This window comes from Hakea prostrata, chromosome 6, assembly GCF_041222555.1.
Source record: "Hakea prostrata isolate BN-2017 chromosome 6, UWA_Hpros_2, whole genome shotgun sequence".
NCBI classification, from domain to species: Eukaryota; Viridiplantae; Streptophyta; class Magnoliopsida; order Proteales; family Proteaceae; genus Hakea; species Hakea prostrata.
Window position 1 is genome coordinate 14,391,125 of NC_142605.1, and position 20,162 is coordinate 14,411,286.

Genomic DNA, 20,162 nt, shown 5'->3' on the forward strand with positions numbered 1-20,162 from the left:
GATGATTGAGAAGAAATAAGGTGTATTGAGGTAGGGGGTTCACTAGAGAAAAAGAGTCATAAGCCAATGAGTCATCTTCCCTCCACTACAATCATCTAGAGGTCTACAATCAGTGATCACTATTAAATTAAAATAGAAATGCATATGAAGTAGATGAATAGATGTGGATGTGCTTTTGGTGTAGTGGTGTCAATCTTTTATGCATAGATAATAAGACCAAGGAGGTCTTAGATTTGAATCTTCATCCCTCCATACATTTTGTCTTGCTCACATCTTTATTTTATTATGCAAAACTATAGAAGATTCAATAAATAAAATAGTGAAAGCCAATAGACCTGACATACAACAAAGAAGTATCAATAAAAAACAAAGGGGACATTCATCCCCACTAAGACCTAAAAAAGGAGAACTTGCAAGACCCCTTTGCTAAAAACTTAGCGAAGCCATTGTCTACCCGAGGAATGTTGTTGAAAGTAATCCTACTAAAATTTGACATGAGTCTCATAATACTATGTACTAAATTCAAACTCATCTAATCTTATAAGGATTAGAAACCATGCAATACACTAACCATTGCCAAAACAATCCGAATGAAGTTGCACATGTATAGCACCCAATGAAATCCTAAGAAGCAATATTCCATCTCTAATGGCTTTCAACTTCGTCAATATCACTGAGCCTCCAAATCCATGCTTGCACTGAGTCATAACAAACTTTTCGTTGCACAAAATACAACGTTTACCTCCCTTTTGTGATCCACCATCCCTTGATCTATCTACAAAGAACTGAAATTGAGCTTATAACACACACACACACAAGAAATCTCAGTCGCTTTCTTTCTAAATCTTAAGGTGTCATAGTAAGTGTTGGGAAATGCCATGTCAGCATTGACACATTAGCTTTCATTAGTTTTGATGATAACAAACACAAATCACTAATGTTTACATTAAGTTATGATTGTCTAACTCATTACTAAAACAAGTGGACCAAATCCAACTCATTGAACCAAACTCACCGGATGCTTTGGCCCAAGTCAAGATCAAGTAATTTTGGACAAGGAATCAAGGTCAAGATGAGCATTAAGATCAAAACACAAAAAGATATGAAAATCAAGTCAAGTTCAAGATTTAGATGAATTCGGGACTTAGGACACATACACATGCATTCATATGTAATCGCATCAAATTATATGCATATCATGTCACTAAACTGACCTAGGACATATTGGGAGAGTGTATGAGGCTTAGAGTTGGCTAAAAATACCAAAAACTCAATCAAGTCCTTGTCTTAACTTACTTGTGCACTTTGTGCTACAAACGAACATCCGTCTAGTCACAGAGAGCCAGACAGAAACCGAAATCCGTCTACCTATAGCAAGCTAAACGTGTCCGTTTGACTAGATGGATGTTCGTCTAGTCCTGACTTAGCCCAACGACTATTTTTTAAACGGCTATTTTTGAGACGGATCTCCGTCTGATTTAGACGAATGTCCGTCTAGATTGAAATTTCACAAAAATTTCTATCCATTAGGAGGTTGGGCCAAACAATTAAATGCCATTTTATAAGCCCAATCACCCCCATTTGAGATGCTCTACCTTGCCTATTGAGTATTTACTCTCTCACAACTCTCAAAACTCTCAAATTGGTGAACAAGTATTGATCACTTGCCTTCCAACTTCACTCAATTTTGAAGGACATTCTAAAGTTGTCAAGCAAGCTCATTGGAGTAAAGCTTGGAGCGATTGAAGGCCATTGGAACTTCATTAGTGGTGCATCTCATTTCTTGAGTATTCATTCATCATTGCATCACACTCACACAAGGAGTAAAGTGTCACACTCCTTGTTAGTTAATATCTTCCAATTCTTCAAATTGTATTGATTGGTTAAAATTGGTAGAGGGTGCTTTTGCCTACTTAGAACAAAGATTGTAAATGGTGCTCTTGCCCTACTTAAAACAAAGATTATAAATGGTGCTCTAGCTCTACTGAACATAAATTGTGAATGGTTTGATCTCTACCCATTGTATTGAAAAAGAATCACTAGTGGAATACTCTCTTGAAGCCAAGAAATGAGTGAACGTAGACTTGCAAAGTCGAACTACTATAAAACACTTGTCTTGTGGATTGATTGCATTTATTTTATTATCATTGAAATTTATAATTTACTTTATATTTGCAATTAAACAAAAAAATTAGGCAAGTCCAATAGTTACAACCATGGTACCTCGTGTCGGCGATAAGGGGCGATATTTTGAGGTGTCGCTGGGGGGCGACACGACACCCCCCGACAACACTGACTTTACTTTTTGTCTGCTATACATTGCCGACTTCTCGGCGATATATCACCAACGGTCGATATATCGTGGTTTCGATCGGCAGGTACCTGTCTGCTCTCGAAAATATGTAATCGGAGCTTCCACCACCACCACCTTTGCCAATGGAGGATGGAGGATTGCCGCTGGACATTTTGAGGAAAAGTGGTGGGAGATGCAAATTTCATATCTCCAAGGTGAGAGAGTGATAGAAGGAATAACGAGGAGATGCAAATTTTACGCTCTCTTTCATTCTCTCTCTCTCTCTCAACGAAGTGGTGTGTTCTTATCGGCAACACCATCGATCCGCTTGTCCTCCTCGGGGAAAAGCAATCTGGCAGCACCAGCAAACCTATGCCCCAAAAATCTCTATCTCTACAAAATCATCACCAACAAATATCTCTTTGCAAAAATCTCTCTGTTTCTAGCGAATATCTCTCTCTCTATCTGCAAAAATCTGCAGGTCATCTCTAGCGATTTCTCTTTCTCTCTTGTTAAATCTGGTAATATCTCCAGGATCTCTTCACACTCTCTCTCTCTCTTGACTGCGAGAATCTCCAATGATCTCTTTCTCGCTCTCTGGTTAGAAAAAATCTGGAATCTCCGGCAATTTCTTTCTCTCTCTCTCTTAGAAAAAACGATCATCTCCAACGATCTCTCTCTCTCTCACTTCAAAACTAAAGATCATCTCCGGTGATCTCTCTCTCTCGCTGCAAAAATCATCTCTAGCTCTGCCGTCCAACAAACAATGAACTGAATGAAGAACGGACCCATTTGTAACTTTTAACCCAAATATTAAAAATCGACGATCATTTCGCCGATATTTCGGAATTTCGGTGGTTTCGCTGGCCACCGACACCCGACTTAAAATTGACTTTTTGAACATTGGTTACAACTTATTTACCCCCATTCTAGGTTGCCTTAACAATAAGATTTCGCATATCAATACATATATAAGAGAAAGTAACCATAGTATCATAGTAGAAGTCTCAATACCCTTATAAAGTGCTACATTTCTAGTGTTCCAAATGCACCATGCTAAAGCTGCTATCCCAATCTTTAAATTTTGAGTGTAGAAAATTTATCTAGTCATGTATAAGTGTGATCTATGGTAATACGATGAATCAATACATAACCGAGAAATCTTCCAACATTCTTTTGCATGAGAGCAATAAAATAGAGCATGATAAGTAAAACTTTGCTTTAGACCTATGCCATAATAGCGCACAACGGTCCTGCTGACCAAATCAATCGTTGGATCGAGATTTCAACTAAAATCTCGATCTCAGCCATTGAAAATCAATGGTCAAAATCGAGATTTTGGTTGAAATTTCAACCAAATTCCTACCCGACGGTAGGAAGTACGATCATGCGCCATTATGACGTATGACTGAAGCAAAATCAAATTTCATGTCCATGACCACAAATTTGACATAAAGGTGTTAGAGATGCCCTTTTTGAAAATAGTGAACTACCAATGACCATGGTCTCATATGAAATGCTCCATAATTTTTTTTTTTATATTTTAGACAGAGTAGGGATTTTCCAAATGAGATTCTAATACAAGGAGAAAGAAGTAGATGTAACATTACCTTGCGCAAGCCATTGCAAGACAATATTGATATGCCAAGCTTGACATTGAAGTCACCACCACATGTTTAAGAGTGGGGACCACATGTTTAAAAGTGGGGCCCACTTGCAATTTATTTTATTAATGTTCAGAGGTAGGCTTCCTCCTAAATATGTGATGAAAGGGTGTGAGAGGAGTGCAATTCTTTACTTGTCGGAGTTGATGATCTAACCGGCTAGGCTTATGAGTCCCCCCTTGCTGCTAACAATAAAAATGCACTACGTATATAATACACGTATAATACAAGTATTTGCCAAGGTATCCGGAGAGGAGCTCAATTGGCGTTTATCATGACGTGTCAAATCTAAGGCAACGTATAACACATTGAAATCGGTTTCAATCCCAGCTTCCTCTAGATTGTGGGCCTGTGGCATTCTCTTTCTGTCTCCACCGAAAATTCAATTCTACCTCAGAATCGCCAGTTTCATTCTCTTCCAGAGATTTTTCTCTCTGCCCACTAATTTATCTTCTTCTGCTTTAGATTCGTCGTTGTTCGGTTTTAATCTCCTAAAGGAGAGGTGTCTCTCAATGAAGTATGTAGTAGGAAGTTTCTTTGCAGAGAAGCCTTTCTACTCGCACCAACTTACTGCAGATGGACAGAAATGATGAACCCTACAAGGTGAACCAAAACCTCCTAGCGCTGAAAGATTTGTGTTTTCTTGATTATTTCATCTGGTTCGATTTCCGCAACTTCCAGCATAATCTCCATGTTCCATGCTTTTATTTTTTATATTTTGATATTTGGTTGGTGAGTTAGCCATGGTTTGGTTTTCCTCGAGTTTTAGGGTTTTTTTGAATGTGTCTTCCTTTTCTTGATGCCGTTTGTTCTCCTTCCTTTTCATATTATCAGACTTTACCCTTTACAGAGCGGATTCATGAGCAATGCTGTATTCTGTGATTGGTAATAACTTCTGATATCAGCATTCGTGTGGGATTGTGTTATTTTTGTTATGATTATGTGTTGATCTTACTCATGCAGCTCAGGTAATTTCTTGTTTGTGATGCTTTGCGATGTGAACAGTTAGATGAGTCATTCTTCTGACTAATACCACCATTTAGAGTAGTTTTGAAGTTCTTTATATGCAAAGAAGGTCAAATGGTTTGGAGCTGGAGAAGAATGGTTTCAAGTCGTGACTAAACTTGCTGTCGTGGGACTTAGTGGAATGAGGAGTCTGGGATATAGTTGAGGTGTCGATTGTGAATATTTTCTGCTAAACCCTTTCATAACCCCATGTGACACAAAATAATTTGGCTTAAAATTCCTTGGTGCTTCTAAAAGAGCATCCTTCACACTGTTAATGACGGATAGGCCACTTAGTGGACAACCCTGGGAGCAGGGTAATGGCCATGCCTAGCAGATGTGTGATGATTACCACATAATGATACTGCTTTTCTCAGTAGGCATATTTGGAGGATCTTTTAGAAGCCGATTGAATATTGTTGTCATCTGAAGAAATAAACAATGATTAACACAGAAATTATTACCTCATGTAAATGAAGGGAGAGTTTTTTCCTCCCCTCCTTATTTTTGAACGGGGGTTGTAGGTTTTCAAATGGGGGGAGGCAAAGTGGATTGATTGCACAGAGGTATCTGAACTACGAGAAGCAACCCTGCCTCTGAATCATCAAACAGAATTGCAACAGGTCTTGAGGCGTATATTGGGAACAACTCAATTTCTGGTCCGTCCTATGCATCTTCCTCGGTTCATTTGGAAGGAAGTTTGCAGCAATGTTTTTTCTTTAAATTTAAATGGGTGTCACTATCTGATTTTTTCCATGGGATCCTAAATCAGTGGCTATTCTTGGATTGCAATGCTACATAATGTGTAAATTGCCATATGGGTACTACCCTTAGGCAAACAACTACCATTGTGTCTGTATGTCTATTTATCTCTTCATGAACATAAATGACATTTTGAGAAAGCAGGTTCGGGTGGGGAGGGAGAGGAGGTGGGAGGGGTTGGAGTTCTCAAGTTTTCAATGGAGGGCCTTGCTATTCTGTGAAAAAGTTTTGCCCATAATTGTAATTCAGGTGTTAAATGTTGGATCCGTTCACTTTTATTTTCTCTACTCCACACACCTTGCTTGTCTGCTTTTATCGACTTCATAATATATTGCAGTTTCCCATGGAACTCATTGGTAAAGCTCCTTATATTTTTGTTACCACTAGAGCAATGCAAAGACACTAATTGCTGATTTGTTCCTTTTTTTTCCTAGTGAATATAAAGTTTTTGGCAAATAATGCACCTTCCAAGTTCTCTCACAGAAACTGAAATGATAAAACTTTATTGACTGAGGATTTTGTATTGCCTTCTTTTAATCAGATGCTATACAATCCCCTAGAAAGTCAGTGGCAGTGGTATTTCTTGTTTTTGTTGGGATCTGAGACAAGATGCAAGGAATTTGTAAATTGAATTTTCTGATGCTACAAAGCATGATTTTGGTCTGTATGTGTCCTGAAAAGTTGTTGGCTTTTGTTGACCTTATATAAATACAGGAGACTTCTCTCTGTTTTGATCAGTCTTCTTTCCACAAGTGAGATCTGTGCCTTCTTGAAGTAATACTTGTCTTCTTGCTCCTTCAATGACCTTGTTATGGCTTCTTTCAAAATCTTAACAGAAAGTATTTACCTTCTCTGACTGGTCTTGTCGAAGTGATACATTTTTTTCTTGCACCTTTAAGGATCTGATGATTTGATGACGCTTTCAAAGTCTCAGTTAACCATATGATAAGTGGGAGGTGCATAAAGGCAAGCTGTCTCTCCTCCGTGTAGTCTCCTCTTCTCCTTTTGTTTCAAGAAAGGAACATGAAATCCCTTTTTGGACCTATTTTGACCTCTTTTTCTTTTAGCTTTGGTCTAGTTAAAGGTTTCTGTTCTAGCATTCTTCCTGTACAATCATTTCTGCAATTTGATCAAGAGTACTAGTGAAATTATTGAACCTGATAAATTTATTGGGTACTATCTTTTGGAAGGCAATGAAGGTAAAACTCAAGCATTTAACATATAACTGCCCATAAATGTGTTTACATAATGATATGATCTCCTGTTTGTAGGATCAACTGTAAGCTAAACAAGTGCAAATCAAAAACTTCTTCCACCCCCACCTCCCATTGCTCTTCCAAATCCAAACCCCCCACACCCCCAATTTAAAATTAAAAAATAAAATAAGATGGGAAGAATGAAGGGGCAGTGGGTGGGATTGATTGCCAATGCTACCAGCCTGCCACTCTGTAGGTTCCACCCATGAGATCTTTATTAGAGTTGATCTAGTTAAATGATTATTACTATCTAGTTAGATTTTTTCCCCTGCTTCTTTATATGAATCTACAGATCTAATGGTTATGATTAATATCCCGGTGGAGTAATCGTTAAACATAGGCTCTTACCAGCTGACCAGTCTCTGCATGCATATGACATTCATTGGCATGCTGTTGGTTTATTTTCACGGTTCATTTGGCAACTGCTTTATATTTCCCATGAAGAAGACATGTCTGACAAGGATCTTCCCGCCACAGTTATCCGAAAGTGATTTATAACTAATACTTTAGCAAGACTAGAGAACATAACGTTCAGTGTGTTGGTTTCATATAGGAGATTTTTCTGGTGAAGGAACAACCTGCTTATGGTATTATCATTTTGATATCTTTGGAACTTTCACATTTTCTTTTTAATAGAATGTGATACATTGGATTATTTGACTTATCTAGTAAGGCCATTATTGTTCAAAGTCTTATATATGGGGTTCTCACTGGATACAACATGCCATATGCCACCCTTGGGTTTATTTTATGAACTCTGAATGTGCGACTAAATGATATAACTTGGACAACTGGTATTGTATTCGTATTCAGAACTTCCAGTGTTTCTGACTAGAACTTTTGTCTTCTTCAAGGATTACTACAAAGTTTTGGAGGTTGATTATGATGCAACTGAAGAGAAAATCAAATTAAATTATCGAAGGCTTGCATTGGTTTGTGACCTGTGTTTCTCATATGTCTGGAGATTCTTCTTCTTCTCTCTCACTTGTTTGGATCTTATTGTCTGTTTCTTTCTATTACTTTTATTCTTCAAAACTACTGGGGGAGTCTTAGAAAATTTACCACGATATTTTTCTGTCCATAGAAGTGGCATCCTGACAAACACAAGGACAACAGTGCTGTTACTGCAAAGTTTCAAGAGATCAATGAAGCTTATAAAGGTAATTGTCTTGAATTGTACTGGAGCTGAATAATGGCAAACTACTGCATAGATCATAGGTCATTATCAGCTAGTTTATTTGTATCCTCAAAATTTATGGCAGATTTCAACGTGGGTTGTGGTATGCAGCTATATATGTGTCACTTTGGATCTAATGTTTTGAGTCTCTTGAGACCCAAGTGATACCATACTTGTGTTGCATCCATTTGGACATTAGAATTGGTGGAATGCTGGATTCAGCTGAACACAATGTTTATTAGTTACATACCCAGCTTTGAAAACTGTGATAACAAAGAGATGGGTGGTTTTGACTGTTTGTGTGGAAAGGGTGAGAGCATGCTGATTCATCTTCAGTAGTTGACTACTGTAAGATTTCCAGGATGTCCACTTTTGAGCTTCTGAGCAAACCCACTTTGAGCTTCTGAGCAAACAAGTGGTATACTACTGATTGAGTGACCTGAATTTTCTTATACATTCAAAGTTGACAGTGATTCTGGTAAAGTTGATGAACAAGTTTTGCATTGCTGCTTAATTTGGTGTTAATTGATTGATCTTTTGGTTTTTGAACTTCAATTTAAATTCCATATACCCCCTTATTTTAGAAATTATTAAATGGTCAATCCTAAAATTAAACTCTCATTATTCTGCTTCTTCTTCTTTTTCTTATTTTTTCTGCTTCAGCATTGAATGATCCAGCTAAACGATTTGCTTATGATTTGTCTCTTGATCTTTTTCTTTTTCTTCTTTGTTTTGTTTCCTTCAGTATTGAGTGATCCGGCTAAACGACTTGATTATGATTTGTCAGGAAACTATGAGATTGACAAATACACTTTAGGGGTAAGAGTTATTGCACCACTTTTATGACTACAAGGCTTTTATATTTGGAATTGGGCTTTGAAACCTTCATTTTTCTGTTTTTTTTTTGGACAAGAAATTAGTATAATCTAAGTTTTCAACAACAATGTTGCTGATGGTTTCAGTTGGTTTAATTTGTTAATACAGGAATATCTTACACGATTCAAAGGAATGATACTTACTTGCAATGGGCTTGGTATAACCCATACTTCATTATGGTAATGCATCTGTAACAGTGTTTCCATCATTGAAGATCATTTTATATTGTACTGTGTTCAGATACTTTATTAGATTACTTTGGAGATGCATCTCTTGAATTTAGGCTGTCCCATCTGAAGTGTCAATAATTTTGCACGTGCACATGGGTGGGTGTATGGTTGATTTTGGATAAGATACATTTTTTTTATATGGAAAAACATAAATATTCTAATGCAAATCTCCCAATCAGGGCATTTATTCAGTTATTAAGGACCTTATATGTGAAAAGTTCCTTGCAATGCCATTGTTGGGCAGCTCGTCAGCATGAAAATTGTGAAGAGCTGGGTCTATGTGCAAACCATATGTTGGAAATGCAATGCACAGCCTTAAGCTCTCCTCATGTGGTGAGGGACACCACATACTCCAATTCAAGGAAGTGAAGTAACTACTCTCAAGTACTACGGATGTAAACGGATTGGATTCGGCTAGGATATATTACCATCTGAATTTGAATCTTTTTACTAAATGACATATAAATATCTGATCCATGTCCAACAGAAGTTGAAAAACCCTGAATTTGGGAGTTACTGGATAAACTATCTGAGTGGTCAAATGAATCTGAAACCTGATAAACCATCCAGGTTGTAAATGAATCTAATCTATACTGGTTACAGATTTTAGGCTCTAATTACATTGAGAAAAGCCTCCTGAGCATCTAGGAAGATGATTTTTTTTTTTTCTTTTTCATTTGATAGGCCAAGGGGAACTTTGAGAGATAATATAGCATTTCAACAACAAGGACTGATGAACTGAAGAAAAGAAAGTTGAAGTTGGTATTTTAGGTGTACCATTTTTTCAGGAATTAAAGCACATTACCACCCAGAACCCGTCATATATTCTCTTCTTTCTTTGATTTCCCAAATAGTGATATGCCACCTCCAAACATTGATGAATTTGACACCGGAAAATATTGAGAAGGCAGTGGAGGAGTGTCTATGCACTTAGTCGACTAAGTGCCTGCCTAGGTGACAAAGGCACCTATTTTATACTGTTCGTGAAAGTGGTCATTGTCATAGTGTACCTTGTCTCACACTCAGTTTATATTATTCTTAAAAAAAGTATAAATGTTACATCTTGTCTCAGTCATGCTGAGATTTAGTACTATGGGTGCATCCATTTTGGTTGCATAGTATTAACAGGCCTTCTCCCTGCTTCGTCAAAGTTTGTAATGATTCCTTTGCTTTGGAAACTCTCTTTTCCACTCGCTTGATTAACAAAATGAAGAGATATGTCTTTGAGTTCAATCTTGTGTTAGATTGGAACTTTTATCTTGAGTGACCCATCATACAGGCATGAAGCTTGTTTACGTTCATTTTTATGATGTAAACAGGCTTGAGCCTCCCGTAATTGGGCCAAAAACTCAGATAGAAAGGCTCAATCAAAAGTTGGCTGAATGCCTTAGGGGCATTTTTGTCATTTTCCAGCCCTTCTGGGGCTCAAAAGGGGTTTGGTTGGAACCCCTCGATCCAAGGGTCATGGATCTATCATCAATTTTTTATTTGGATTAGTAATTCGTGAGTTATGATAGAGTCCTAGTGAGTGTAGGAGTGCCAATTGGAATCCATTTGAAAGTGAGATACCTTTTGGATAATTAGCTTTAATATTGCAAGTTGTCTTCTTGAAAGTTCCCCTTTAAAGTTCCTTTGGGTTTGAGTGAGATTGGACTTGGATTTTGAGAAACTTTTCAGGAACTTCTATTTGCGACCGGATCGGAAAGCTAGTGTTTTGTGCCTTGATCCATCACCTTTGGTGGGAACGCAACCTACGTAGATGGACCTTCCAATCTTGCTCTATCGATACGATTTGGAATGCCATCTATTTCGATGTCTATTCAAGACTATTAGCTATTCCCCATCCCCCTGTTGATGATAACCCAAGGAATAGGCTTATTGTTGTCTCCTGGGGTCTCAATTCCTCTTTTTGGTCTTCTAATTAAAGACCTTGTCGTTTGTCCTTTTCTCTTTAATATAATTTTTTATTCATCCAAAAAAAAAAGGGGATCCTAGTCTATAAAAGGATTCCCTAGTTGAGTCAAATTAGGTTTCCTTATTTGAGTCCAAATCTTTTCCCATCAACTGTAAGGTTATATACCACCCTACTTCATTGAGAGAGAAAGAGGGGGGAGGCAAGCAAGGTCGTGGTCCTCTTGGGAAGGCCACGGCAGATTTAGAAGCATTATTCTTCAAATTCAGCAAAGAGTTCTTGAGAGTCCAGTAAGCATTTTTCAGCTACAGCAGCTCCATAACCTAATCCAAGTAAGTACAGCAACCACAACCCCCTCCCCTCTCTCTCACCAGCACCCCTCCCCCACCCTGTGGCCTTACCAAGAACCCCCCCCCCCCCAACCAAAAAAAAAAAACGGCGCCCCCCAACCCCCTGCACCCTTGGGAGCCCCTTCCCTCCCCTTTCTTTTTAATTTTTCCCTCTTCTAGGATCTTGTGACAGTTTTGAATTTTCAGAACAAGAAAGAAAGAAAACAGAAAAGAAGGAATAAAGAAAAGAAAGAACAAAGAAAAAAGAGAGAGACGGCAAGTTAAGAACCAAGATTCTTGAAGATTTCTGAGAACCCAATACCTGCCCAACTGCAAGTTTCCCTATTCCCCCATCCCTAATTGTTACCTTCTTACCTCCCTCCCATGAGTTGAATTGCTTTTTCTCCAAAGTTTCCACCCATTAGGGATTGCTTATAACCTTAATTTGTCTCAAACCTCCCGGCCCATTTTCACATTTGTTAAAACCCTAAAACCTTCCCAAACCATCCCCAAACTCCTCCCATACCTAACCATATTGCTTTAGTTAACTTAACCATACCAAGACCCAACAACAGACTTCCCTTTCCATCTTTGGGTAAGTCTGGGCATCTCAAAACCATCCCATATTGTTTTGTTGCAACCTTGACATCATCCATCCAATTAATTCCCTACCCCATTCAGGTATTTGTTAACTGAGTTTTCCCCATAACCCAACTTCCCAAATTTGAACCTTTTTTCTGATCCCATTCCATCTTGTTAAAACCCAAAATTCCCAACCTTGCTTGCTGGTTCTCAAAGAGGGGTTAGGGAGATACGTGCACATCTCAAATTCCTAGGTTACATCAATTGGTACTAGAGCTAGAGGAACCAGCAACACCCAGAGCTAGAGAAATCAGTAGCAGCCAGAGATAGATGGGTTGGTAACCAAAAATTCCCCAATTGAAGATAGCTATGGGTTTGGCCCTTTAATGGACTTGTCGAAGATAATGGTACTGATGCTGATGAGGAAGATTGGAAGAGGGGTTTCCCTTTCTACATTAAAGTTAAATCAGGTAATTGTACAAGCAAGGTACTCATTGATAGTGGTAGTAGTGTCAAGTTGGTTTTTGATGTGTCTGTGAGAAGGACCAATATGAAATTAGAAGAGCATCGCCATGACCCCACCCGTATAGTGTCTCTCTCTTGAATGATGATAGTATAAAAGTTTCTCAAAGATGTTTAGTTCCTATAAATCTTCATGTTTAGTATGATGAGCTTTGGTGTGATGTAATTCCCATGAGGGTGAGTGATGACGTTGTATTGGGGAAGCTCTGGTTGTATAACAATGATGCAGCCATTATGGGGAGAGAGAATGTGTGTAAGTTTGTCCACAGTGGTCATGTAATTGTCCTATTACCACTAAACCTATCAGTAGAGATAAAAAAGGTACAGGCCAGCCAAGCACATTAACATAGTCCTAGCCCTACATCCCAAGAAATTGAAGGATCCACTCTAGAAGATCAGCCTGAAGTCGAGCCCCTTCCATTCCCGGAAAAATTAAAGCCAAAAGTACCAACCTAGGAGGTTTCACAAGTAGAAGACATCACCATTAGTGACCACACAAAGGCAAGGTTGAACTCCTCCATCCAAATTGTAGACCTTCTCCACCAATCCAGAAGCCTTCTCCAGGGGTATTACCAATGAAATTAGAAAAAAACAGCAACTTTGGAGATTGTTCTGATGAAGACCACTTAGCCAGAGAGCACCACCAAAGGAAGGAAGTTGCTGTCCACCACATTTACCAACTAACTCCTGACAATGAGGCCCCATGGCCACCTCTAGAGGCAGCCCTAGAAGATCCCATTGATAAGGTGGCACACTCAGACCACTGCCAAGCAAAAAGCTACTGTCCATACCAACCACACCATGCTAGAAGAGTTTGATGGTGACCCTAAGGATAAAAAGTGGAAGACAAGAAGGTGGTTCAAATCCATGATGATAAGGACGTAACAATTGAAAAAGGTGCCCCCATAGAATACAGAGACATGGCCAAATCAGCAACACGAATCAGAGATGTAATTGATGAAGTGCCCACTCCACCAGTGGGTAGAGCATTGTTGCCCACAGACATCAAGACCACACCAGCCCCTATTCCATGCAAAACTGCCCCTCCTTTTGGGCTCAAATTTTTTCTTGGAGGAGGACTAGTAAGTCAGAACGAAACTAGCCAGGCTAGCACCATGGAAGAGAAAGGAGCCAGTGTCAGCATTCCCTTAGACATCCTTGAAGTCCAGGCTATCATTACTGAAGTAAGCAAGCATAGAGAAGACACTATGGGGATGCTTAAGGAATAGCTACAGTATTGACACTTGACAGAGGTGATACTCCATGCCCATTGACTTCAAGTCCGAGCATACTGGCTCCATCTTTCTTCCTTGGGCTTTTAACAAAAGAGCCCCTTGAGTTGAAGAATTCATCTCCACCAGCCCTATCTTACTGGAGTTCTGTCTAGGAAAGGTGCAAGCATCCACACACATGCTACTTCCTCCCCACTGTAAGATGCGAGGGTGAGTACACACCACAGGCCTGCAGAGGATTGACCAGGAGGCAGGAGCACATTGTCGGCATCTTCATCAAGAGATAAAAAGTTTTTAGGAAAGGGGGAATTGATGTACGCAGGGTTGAGCCCCCCATAATTGGGCCCAAAACCTGCACCCAAAAGGCCCAATCCAAGCTGGCCTAATACTCCAGGGGTATTTTGGTCATCTTTCTAGCCATTTTGGGGCACAAAAGGGTTCTGGTTGGAACCACCTCCATCCAACGGTCATGGATCAATTTTTATTTATTTCCCTGGATTAGTATTTTTTGAGTTCTGGTAAAGTCCTAGTCAATGTCAGAGTCCCAATTGGAATCCATTTTAAAGTGAGATTCCTTTTGAATAATTAGGTTTGCTATTGCAAGTTGTTTTCTTTAAAATTCCCTTTTTTTGGGTATTATTTATTGAGTTGTAAAGGGGATCCTAGTCAATAAAATGATTCCCTAGTTGAGTCAAGTTAGGTTTCCTTATTTGAGTCCAGGTCTTTTCCCTCCAATTGTAAGGCTATATATAGCCCACCCTACTTCATTGAAAGGGGAGTTGATTTTGATGAATAAAATTTCTGTCTTGGAGGCAAACTAAATTTTGTGGTCTTCTTGGGAGGGCCATGATGGATTTAGAAGCATTGTTCTTCAAAAGTCAGCCAAGAGTTCTTAAAAGTTCAGCAAGCATTCCTCAACTACAGTAGCTCCATAACCTAATCCAAGTAAGTACAGCAACCACATCCCCCTTCCCCCTTCTTCTCTCTCACCCACAACCCTACCCCTGCCTTCTTTCTTCTCGAGCTGACCGCAGCAACCCTTTCCTCCCCTTTTCTTTTATTTTTCCCGCTTCTTGGATCTTGCGGCAGTTCTGAATTTTCGGAACAAGAAGAAAGAAAGAAAACTGAAAAGAAAGCAATAAGAAACGAAAGAAAAGAAAGAAGAAAGAAAGAAAGAAGAAAGAAAATAGAGAAAGAAAATAGAGAAAGAAGGCAAGATCGGAATCAAGATTCTTGAAGATTTCAAAGAATCCATTACCTACCCAACTGCAAGTTTCTCTATTCCCCCATCTCTAATTGTTACCTCTTATTCCCCCTCCCGTGAGTTGAATTGCTTTCTGTCCAAAGTGTCCACCCATTAGTTGCTTATAACCTTAATTTGTCTTAGATCCCCAGCCCATTTTTACATTTGTTAAGACCTTAAAATCTTCACAAGCCATCCTGAATCCCTCTTGTACCTAACCATATTGCTCTAGATAACCTTAACCATACCAAGATCCAACTGTAGACTTCCCTTTCCATCTTTGCGTAAGTCTGGGTATCTTAAAATCAACCCATATTGATTTGTTACATCCCTAACATCATTCATCCATTTAACTCCCCAACCCATTTAGGTTTTTGTTAACTGAGTTTTCCCCATCTATTTCCCCTTAACCCAACTTCCCAAATTTGAACATTTTTTCTAATCCCATTCCATCTTGTTAAAACCCAAAATTCCCAAACCCTGATTCCTTGCTTGCTGATTCTCAAAGAGGAGGATTCTGGGGCAACCATAAGGTTAGGGAGATACTTATACTTCTCAAGACCCTAAACCTCAGGTTACATCACTTTACCAATGATGAAAAGAGCAGAAATATAAGCATAGGCTCATCAATTAAGCTAATGTTTCAATTGAAGGATCAGAGGTAGTCTGACCAATAGAAAGCCTTGAATTGAAGAAAGGAGGAATGTGGTTTGGTCTAGGAAGGTGTTAGCAATCAAGGAGAGGAAGATGCTTATAGGCATGTATCTACAAGAGAAGAGATCTAGGTGATGCAGTGATGAAAGTGCTGAAAGACCAGAATGGATATAAAAAGAGAAGACTAGTGGAAGTGAGGCCTCAGTAATTAACCGAAATTACAGAATACTCAACCCAAACACTTACACCATGTGTGCACTTTTATCTATGCATATCTAGATCATTTTGACTTTACATTTCTCTTGTCTTGGTACTTCAGAATTTAATCTTTTGTAAATTTGCCTGTTATCTTCACAGTGAAGGTTAATTTCATTTTAAGTTCACTTCTTTATTTTATTTTTTTCTTTGATTTCTTTTCAATTCAATTTTAATAAGGAAGTCCTTGGAGTGACCAAGGCAAGAGTGAAGAACTGTATTATTTGGTAGAAATCAGATTTTGAAAATTTGAGCTTTTGAAGGCTCACCAGCCTGGCCACCCTCATTAAGTAAAATTTCTATAGAAGAGAACTTAATTTCTAGATTGAAAAATCAATGCAGCTTCTGGTGCTGGAGTGACTCTTTATGAGGTAGAATTTGTGTTGAATATTCCCACTGCATAGATTTGCTGATGTGGATGACTGGTGGAACTAGGATAACTTAGGATCAGTCAACCAGGAATCAGACAAATGATCAGATCAGATCACAGATTTATGAAACTCAATAGATTCATGATCTTTGGTGATGATTTTCGTGGAAAGATATCATAGTATCAGAGATAAAGTAGTCTTCAAAGGAATGACCAAATCCTATTGGAGATGGAGCTCAGTATCCACTCAGCAGATTCAGAACTTGACAAAAGATTGATGTGTAGAATATTGACCATATAAGATATATATGAGCTCAGAACTTGAATCAGATTTGTAGAAAGGCTTGATAGTGGTACCCTTGAAGAAGGAAAGCATCCATCTTAGGAAGCATACTTGAAATCATTTGCAGTAAATAGAAGAACAAAAAGTCGAATGGACAACTTTTTAAGGAAGATCTAGAGAATATAAAAAACAGTACCTTAATAGGAGAAAGATAACGACGGCTTCCCACCAACTGGGTCAGAATCCCACACTGTCCAGATCTCCAGGGCTTCCTTACCATGACTGAGTTTGACAACATTCATGACCCTTGCATTCATCAAAAATGTCTTTTGTATATCTAACAAACCAGAGCAACAATGTATCTAGGAAAGGCATATCTTATTGCTAAGCAACAAAACTATGAATCAAACTAATAGAGGAAGACACCACATTACTTGAATCCTGTTTATTGACAGGTTGTGCCAGCTTAGCTAGTTACTCTAATTTTTGTCATGCCAGGACCTTAATTCAAGCTCGTTTTCTACATGGACAAAATTTAAGTGAACAATTAAGTTTCAAATTAATTGAGATGCATTCTCTATATGTAAATTTTTAATAAACAACATGCTCAGCGGATGAACAGGTTCTGATTTGATTTTATTTTCTTGGCAGGTCACAGCAGCTGAGGGAAGCCAATGATTATGCGGATAAATAGTGTCAGGATATTAGGATCCATTTCAAGTTCATTACAGTTTATAGAGCTTTCATACCTGAGGATCTGTGGATGTCTGTTGGAATGTGACTTTGTCTTCTTAACACCATTGCAACATTGGAATGGGTTGAGAATGCACATTCTGGTCTGTTACCATTGGAAGGACAAAATCTATTCTGGATGTACCTTAACGCTCTTCTGATATGATACATACATCTTCCTCTCAAGCTCACGTGAAAGAAACATTATGGTGGACTTCAAACTTGACCCAAGTCTATAATATCTCAGAGGACAATAATCCCTTTGCAAGTGAAAGAAAATTGTTGATATCAGATGAAGCCAAAAAATTGAGTCTTTGGTAAGTTGCCACACCCTTGGGTAGTCTTCTATCCCTAAGACTAGATGACAATTAAAGTGCAGGATCTGAATTAAGGTTAACTCTGCAAGAAGATTTGGACCAAGAAGTCAGATGGGGGATGTGGTGAATGGTTCATCTCTGATGGTGTAAAGAATTCAGTGGCAGAGCTGCAGAGTGAGTCTGTTTCTAAAGCATGCAAGGAGTTCTGGAGAAAAGTAAAAAGAGAAATAAAGATGAAAAAGTTCAAGCCTTTGGAACTTTGGAAGTGGAATTTTTTTTAAGACGTATACTATTTTCAACAAAATTAGGGATAATGATAGGTTCTGGTCTGGCCTTAGAGAGAAATACACGTTAAAGGTAGCGTTTGAGTCGGACGAAGGACAAGCTAGGGTTTTATTAAAATATTTTTTTAATCATGTGGAGATTTTTTAAGTGTTCATGTTGGACCCTTTTTTTGTGGATGTACAGAGATAATAAAGGGTTTTGAGTTTGAACTTTTTTTGCTTTATATTCCTTTCCATCTCTTGGGTCTATGGACTGTTAGATGATGACCAAGTTCAAATAGGGGAGGGGTGGGGCAGACTACCATTTTGTTGTAAAGGGGCCATTTTAAGAAAGGAAAGAGAGACCTATAAAATGCTAGCATATGGGATCTTAACACTTTAGGTGTCTATCGAGCTCTTTCTCCTCTCAATGGATGATACGGGAGAAGAGTTATTCTAGAGCAGTAAAAAGAGAGATAGACACGTAAGGTGTTGACATACCCTATATCATTAGGGATCTAGGTCCAATACCTGGGGTGGAGAGGACTAACTCTATACATTCATGGGGCATGGATCCATACCTAAAGGTAAGAGGTGGAACATACAATTCACGTTCAATAGGGGATCAATTCCCAACTTCCCCTTAGGATGGGGATGTTTTTGTGTTAATTGTTTCTTCATGCATAGTAAAACCTGGTAAATATCCTTATGCAAAGAAAAACTAAGGGAAGATTAAGATATTTTTAGGAGAAATGACGAGAAATTTTAAATGGAGCTGATTGAAAAACAATAATTTATGTAATAGATCCCGTTTAGATGGAATAAGACTTGTCGTTGTTGTGCATATGCTAAAACCTGGATTTCTTTCTTTTTTTTTGGTTCACCTAAAACCTGGAATAGTTAAATCATATTTATATCACTCGCATTTGTTAAGGTAGAGTAACTATATATGAACCTAAAAAATTGAAAAAATATATTAATTAAACTTAATGGTATATAAATTGAATCCATTTTATATAGTTTTCTATATATTAATTAGATTGAGTCCGTCTAGTACAAGATAAGTTAATGAGACAAATCTCGGATAATATTATATTGGTCCAAGAAATATTCCACTTTATGAGAAAAATAAGAGGAAATGTTGGATATGTGGCATTTAAGCTTGATATGCTCAAAGCTTATGATAGGGTGGAATGGAAAGTGTTGACCAAACTCTTTGATTTTTTGGATTTTGATCAAAAGTGGCATACACTCATTGATACGTTGATTTCAAGTACTTCTTTTTCAATTAAATATAATGGCAATCCGTACTTATGGTTCTTAGGAACTCGGGGACTAAGGCAAGGCTGCCCTCTGAGTCCTTATCTCTTTTTATTCATTATGGAGATATTGTCTAAATTGCAAATGAATATAGATCACTCAATCTCTTTAAAGGTATTAAGGTTGCAAGAAGAGCTCCTGAATTATCTCATCTCTTCTTTGCTAATGACACATTTTTGTTCTGCCAGGTCTTGGCCCTAAAAGTTGTTTTAGAACTTTTCTTCGATATAACGGGCCAAAAAATAAAAAAGTGGGGCGTTCTTTAGTAGAAATGTACCCTCTGTTGATAAGAATGTAATTCTATCAACATTGGGAATCAATGAAATGAAGAGATATTCAATCTATTTAGGCACCAAGTTGATTCATGGCCAATCTAAAATGAAGAATCTACATTTTGAAATCAACAAATTGAAGAAATAAAGGCCAATTGGAAAGCATCAAGCCTAACTTTTGCAAGGTGAGGAGTCTTGCTTCAATCAGTTCTCCAGCCGTAGTTGTTATTTCACATGCAATGTTTCAAATTCCCAAGTTTGCTGTGTAGGAAAATTGATTCTCTATGCCAAAAATTTTGGTTAGAAAATTTGACTAAGGAAAGACAGCTTACACTAATATCATGGGACCAATGCTGCCAACTGAAAGAAAATGGAGGACTGGGTTTCAAAAAAATGGAGGAAATCAATATGGTTCTTTTGCTCAAGCAAGGATGGAGATTGCTTAAGAACCCTGAATCACTATGGGTATAGACTCTGAAGGCAAAATACTTTTCGAACACAACACCATTCTATCCAAAGGTAAAAAAAAAAAAGGAAGGGATCATGGACATGGAACAGCATCCATGGAATCCTGCCAAAACTCAAAAATATGGTATGGAGAAAGATAGGAAAT

General features: G+C 38.2%; 1 protein-coding gene across 5 annotated transcripts; it reads left to right on the plus strand.

Moving 5' to 3' along the window:
- The first annotated feature begins 4,281 nt into the window (after positions 1-4,281).
- On the plus strand, positions 4,282-18,273 carry LOC149012313 (uncharacterized). 5 transcript variants are annotated; one of them, XM_089158306.1, is made up of 6 exons: positions 4,282-4,560; positions 7,835-7,981; positions 8,065-8,140; positions 8,945-8,976; positions 9,142-9,212; positions 17,297-18,273. In XM_089158306.1, the coding sequence occupies exons 1-6, from the start codon at positions 4,534-4,536 to the stop codon at positions 17,337-17,339; spliced, it is 396 nt and encodes a 131-aa protein (XP_089014432.1). In that variant the 5' UTR covers positions 4,282-4,533; the 3' UTR covers positions 17,340-18,273. The 5 variants fall into 5 exon arrangements, with proteins under 5 accessions (XP_089014432.1, XP_089014435.1, XP_089014431.1 ...); XM_089158309.1 differs by having other exon boundaries at positions 7,835-7,912; positions 17,297-18,268; XM_089158305.1 differs by having other exon boundaries at positions 8,903-8,976; positions 17,297-18,265.
- The last annotated feature ends 1,889 nt before the right edge of the window (positions 18,274-20,162 follow it).

What these genes read in the sequence shown, in the direction of transcription:
- LOC149012313 (XM_089158305.1), top strand. Translation starts at nt 4,534, where the DNA reads ATGGACAGAAATGATGAACCCTACAAG. An exon ending in TCACTTGTTTGGATCTTATT is followed by an intron (nt 7,982 to 8,064) that starts GTCTGTTTCTTT and finishes TTCTGTCCATAG; the next exon opens with AAGTGGCATCCTGACAAACA. An exon ending in GATCAATGAAGCTTATAAAG is followed by an intron (nt 8,141 to 8,902) that starts GTAATTGTCTTG and finishes TGTTTCCTTCAG; the next exon opens with TATTGAGTGATCCGGCTAAA.